Raw genomic sequence first — 5602 nt, forward strand, 5'->3', positions numbered from 1 at the left:
AAACAAATGGGTTTTTTATGAAATTTTGAGGAAATTTTCTCTTTCTCTCTTCCCTGTTCAATCAATCTATCCTAAAGCCGGTCAACATTACAGTAAAGCTTACCAAATAATGTTACATGTAGCATAGAAAAATGAACATGTTGGTCTAAAAAATTGGTACCTGTCCTATACGGGCCCGGCCCGTGTGCCGAGTCCCGCTAAGTCCAATGCATATGATGCAAATAAATCGTAGCCTACTAGGGATATTCATTGCTGGTGGCTTGTTCTTCTAAGTTTTCAAATCCTAAAGAAGATGGTATCTAGACCTGGCTTACCCTAGTGGACGACCCGAACCGAGGAGCGTCAAGCGTCACCAGTAGTAGAACAGCACTGGCTAGCTAACGGCTCTCCCGCCTAAACATGTGTGACTAAATCCTTCACCAGAAGCTGGTAGGCTAACAGGCTTTATCTCAAGACAGAAATTTTTTGATGCTGGTAGGCAAACACAACATAACTACCTATCAGAAGACTCAGAAGGGTGCGAGAGAGGATACAATTTATATCACAGTTCAAATAAATGTTAAAGCGGTAATGAAGCGACAAATAGCACATTAGGCTTCCAAACACAATAATATCCAAAGCATGATAAAAGCCAAACAAGAATCAATATATAAAGCTCGAATTCTTATTAGTAGTTATCCCCAACGGAGTCGCCAGAGCTGTCACACCTCTTTTTTTCCGTAACCCTTATTACGAGGTTGAGTTAGAAGAGTGTTTCCAATTGAAGTGACACTTTGAAAAGGGATTATTTATTATTTAGAGTCGCCACTTGGAATTGAGTTTTGGTGTTCCAAGTCACCTTTCATTGAATCCCTTATCAAAAGGAAGATTTGACTCCTAATTTATGGTCTGCGAAAATAGAAGACTGAGTAAGAAATTTTGTTGATCGAGGGGAAGGTGTAAGGCACCCCTCGAGTCCCGTGGTTCTAGCACAGTCGCTTTATTGACTAATGTAAGGCTTAAATCAATTTCTAGCTATTCTTGTATTTTATGGATTATTTATTACCGCCTAATTAATTATTATATTTTTATTAATTGTGTTCACCAAGATGCGGGATGCACACAAGGTACTTCTTTGAAATAGAATGTTAAACCAAGGTACGGAATGTACACATGTTCAAAATATAATTATTTTAGAATTAAAGGTGTCGAGACGCGGAATGCGCACATGATCTTTTTATCGCTTAAGCATATCAATTCAAGGTTCGGGTATGAATACATGGTCTAATATTTAAAGTACAGCTAAAGTTTTTCTAGTGTTTTAGAATATTTCAAATATTTACTTTTATAGATCTGAGATATTTATTTAATTATTTATTTATTTTACTCTTTCCTTTTTCTTTTGCGACGAGTCTTGCATTAATTCGCGACTCGCCTCACTCCCTCACACAATTGTTATTTTTACTCTTTGTTTCTTTAATTTACTAGACAAATCCCCTTCATATCAGATGACCAATATAAACAGACAAACAACTATGTATTCGAGATAATCATAAACTCAAACAATTAACAACAAGAAATAAAGACATAAGAACGATTAAACATAATACTGCCCAAGCCGAATTTCTCAGTGTCCATTTCACAAAGTTTACACTTAATTCAATTTTAATATTTTATCTTAAACAAATAAACCCATTGACCAAATAAATCTCATGAATGAAACAAGGAACAAACAATATAATATTTCTTCAAAATCCTTAACCAAATGAAACAATCAAATGATTTAACATAAGAAAACAACAAACAACATTTAACTAAAAATAGTAAAGAAAGGTGGAAATAATGGACCTTTAATAACGTAAAAACTTTCTGACTTTATAAACAAAATGCTCCACACGAATTGTTTGAGCTAAACACAACAAGATTTGAATCAAACTGATAAACCGCATCGGCGACCTCGAAACTGATCGAACTCAACCAACTGAAACTTTGACAAATATCATGGTGTTTCAGTGATTTTGGGATGAGCTTTATGGATGTTTTGAGCTGGTTTAGGTGAGTTTAATGGTGGAAACTGGGCTGGTAAATGTGAAGATTGGCAGCTCTTCAATGGCTGCATTTTCATGGGATTTGGGGATGTTTTAAAAAGGGGAAGAACTGGTTTTGGCATGAGAAATAAAGACGTTTTCATGGCTGAAATTTCTTAACTATTGCTATGGAAAGCTTCAAGCACAGAAGCACACTTTTTCATTTTCTCTGCCTCCGTTTTCTCTCCTTGTTTTTACGTTTTTCTTTTTTTTGTTCTTTCTTTTTTGTTTATATATAAATGGAAGCAGATTATGCATTCATAGATATGGATGTTGATGAGATCGTGTGCATGTGATATTGTGTGTGGGGTGAGAGACGGGAAAGTTAGGGAGTGTGGGGGGGGAGAAACGTGAGGCTGGTGGGGAGTTTTTATAAGGGGAGACGTGAAGAAAATGGGAAGTGAATGGGTTCGGGAATAAGCAGACCGTGGGATTAGATTAGGCTAAAAATAGGGATAATGGGATTGGGAATAGTTATTAGCAAATATGAGATTTTGAGATAAAAATTTGTTAACAAACTTTATCTTTGTGACGTTAACTTCATTTTGCTTATTTTTATTTTTATTTTAAAAGATAAGAAGATTAACCAACATGTCTTACAATATAGGAAAACTAAATATTTACATGTACTTTAAATGATACTAAGAAAGATTCTATAGCTTACTTATTAAAATTCTAATTAAAAGAAACCATATATATATATATATTTGAATTATTTTTAGAGATAAAATTTATACTCTAAGAATGTGACTATTTTTGTAGTTTTATTTTTAAAACAAAACCTATTAAGATTAAGATAAAAGTTTAAAATATTAAGATTAAACCTAAAAAAAATATTTACCCTAAAATAATATATAATTTGGATGTGGTCAAAAATTAGTTGTTTACAGCATCTCGTGCCGTGTTTCACGAAGATGATTTTACACATCCATGTCATCCATTATATGTACACCCATCAGATGTGCTAGGAACTTCTTTGGTCTCTAGCCCATTTGATGGAGGCTGCTATGGCAGCTGGAGAAGAAACATCTTAGTTGCTCTCTCCATTCGTAATAAACTTGACTTTATCAGTGGCTCCCCTACAAAGCCACTTCCAGGATCTCCTCTGGCACGTAAGTGTCAACGGTGTAATGATATTGTGGTGTCCTGGTTTGGTTAATTCCTCGTCAAAAGAAATATCTCATAGCGTAGAATACTCTGAATATGCTAAAGATATTTAGTGTGAATTGGATGAGAGATATGGTAAGGCTGATGGGGCCAGAGTTTTTGAGCTAAAGAAAGAATTAGCACATATATCTCAAGGGTCTTTAGACATAACTTCTTATTTTAATAAAATCAAACAACTTTGGGATGAAATAGCTTCTTATAAGGTCATAGTTTGTACTTGTGGGGGTAAGGCTGTTGAGGATGAAGAGCAGAAGGTTTATCAGTTCCTTATGGGTCTGAATGATACCTACATGCAAACTCGCAGCACCATTTTAATGATGAAACCACTTCCATTTGTTGGAAATGTGTACAACATCTTATTGTCTAATGAGAAGCAGGGGCAGGTGTCTTCTGCCTCCCAATTCTCCACACAGTCAATGTTGAGACTTCTAAGCCATCATTTCCTTCCAAGGTTTCTTTTGAAGCTCCCAGGTCTTCTCACATCTGCAAATATTGCAAGAAACCTGGATATTCTATAGATAAATGCTATGAATTACAAGGATATCCTCCCAATTTCAAGTTCAACAAAGGACCTCCCCCTCGCAGAACTGCTGCATATGTTGAGCTTGAATCCTCTGGTGGTTCTTATGTGCCTGGTGGTTCTGATGGTCCTGTTGAGAATGAGGAGTCTTCTGTAATATCTGACCTTACCAAGGATCAATACTCTCAGCTGATGATCTTATTACAACAATCCCAAATCTCTACTTCCCCACACTCTCCACATCTCTTGGCTTCTGCTAACTTTGCTGGTAAGCTTATGCCTTATGAGGGTATTTCTTATGGAGCTTGTATGTTGTCTAATGTGAATGGCATTGTTTAGATAATAGATTCTGGAGATACTGATCATATGACTTCAATCAGGAGTTTACTTTTTTGATATAATCACTCTTCTTATTCCTTATCTTGTGTCTCTTCCAAATGGATATAAAGTAAAGGTTACCAATGTTGGTTCTTTAGCTTTATTTCCTGACTTAATCCTTCATAATGTTCTTTACATTCCTAGTTTTAAACATGATCTCATATCTGTCCACAAGCTTTTGTCTCATTGTGATGATGTTGTACAGTTTATCAAGTCTGCTTGCACTTTCCAGGGCCCTTCAGTGAGGAAGCCAATGGTACTTGGTAGACTGGACAATGGACTTTACAAGTTGTTCCAACATGTCACCTCTCCTGTTGAATCTGTTAATGCCAAATCTTGTTCTTCTGTTGATTGTTCTCTACCTGTAGTGTCTAATAATGCTGCTATTGACATTTTATTTGTAAATACCATGGTTGACTCAAATAAAATCAATAAATCTGATGTTGTTTGACATTATAGACTTGGGCATATTCCTTTTTCCAAAATGAAAATTATTTCTGGTCTTGATTGTGGACTATCCTCCAAGCAGTCTTTCATATGTCCCATTTGCCCCCTAGCAAGACAAACTAGGCTCCCTTTTCCTGATAGCTCTATTCAGTCCACTCATCATTTTCAGCTTATACATATAGATACTTGGGTTCCCTACTCCACTCCCACTCATTCTGGTTCTAAATATATTTTTACTATAGTAGATGACTATAATATAGCTACCTGGACGTATTTGATGGGAGCAAAGAGCAATGATTTTGATTTGTTAAAAGCTTTCATCTTTATGGTTGAAACTCAGTTTAAAACTAAAATTCAGACTGTGAGAAGTGACAATGCTTTAGAGTTAGGCTCCAGTTCTTCTGGTTCTCTTTTCTTTTCTGAAAAAGGGATCATTCACTAAACTTCTTGCCCTCATACTCCTCAACAAAATGGTGTAGTTGAACGAAAACATAGGCATTTGTTAGAGACTGTCAGGGCTCTTTTATTTCAATCTCACCTTCCTATTAAATTCTGGGATGACTGTCTTCTTACTGCTACTTACTTAATAAATAAATTTCCTTTACCTCTTCTCAAATATATGAGTCCTTATGAGTTACTATTAGGCAAGGCCCCTATATACTCTCATCTCAGGTCCTTTGGATGCCTTTTCTACTCAACTGTGCCCAAATCCCATAGAGACAAGTTCCATCATAGGTATGTTCCATGTGTGTTCATTGGCTACTCTTTTGCCAAAAAGGGTTATAAAGTTTATAATTTGTCCACTAAATCCTGTTTTATCTCTAGAGATGTGACTTTTCATGAACACATCTTTCCCTTCTCAAAATCGCTTGTTCCCTCATCTCCTAACATGCCTTCTTCTTTTGTTCCTGGTCACTTTTATGATGTTTCACTCTCCTCTATCTCCTCTTATTCATGTTCCTTCTTCCAGTCCTCTCTCATCTCTACTCCTCCTCCTCCTTCCTCAGGTCCCCTTGATTTTATT

General features: G+C 36.0%; 1 protein-coding gene across 1 annotated transcript; it reads left to right on the top strand.

The window, feature by feature from the left end:
• Nucleotides 1-2305: 2305 nt before the first annotated feature.
• On the top strand, nucleotides 2306-5020 carry LOC138905469 (uncharacterized). The gene is made up of 5 exons (XM_070193992.1): nucleotides 2306-2350; nucleotides 3287-3616; nucleotides 3733-4021; nucleotides 4134-4531; nucleotides 4748-5020. The coding sequence occupies exons 1-5, from the start codon at nucleotides 2306-2308 to the stop codon at nucleotides 5018-5020; spliced, it is 1335 nt and encodes a 444-aa protein (XP_070050093.1).
• Nucleotides 5021-5602: the final 582 nt, after the last annotated feature.

This window comes from Nicotiana tomentosiformis, chromosome 2, assembly GCF_000390325.3.
Source record: "Nicotiana tomentosiformis chromosome 2, ASM39032v3, whole genome shotgun sequence".
NCBI lineage: Eukaryota > Viridiplantae > Streptophyta > Magnoliopsida > Solanales > Solanaceae > Nicotiana > Nicotiana tomentosiformis.

Coding starts and splice junctions, on each gene's coding strand:
- LOC138905469 (XM_070193992.1), top strand. CDS start 2,306: ATGGAAGCAGATTATGCATTCATAGATATGGATGTTGATGAGATC. Junction 4,022..4,133: donor GGCTTCTGCTAACTTTGCTG/GTAAGCTTATGC, acceptor GACTTCAATCAG/GAGTTTACTTTTTTGATATA. Junction 4,532..4,747: donor CTGCTATTGACATTTTATTT/GTAAATACCATG, acceptor CATCATTTTCAG/CTTATACATATAGATACTTG.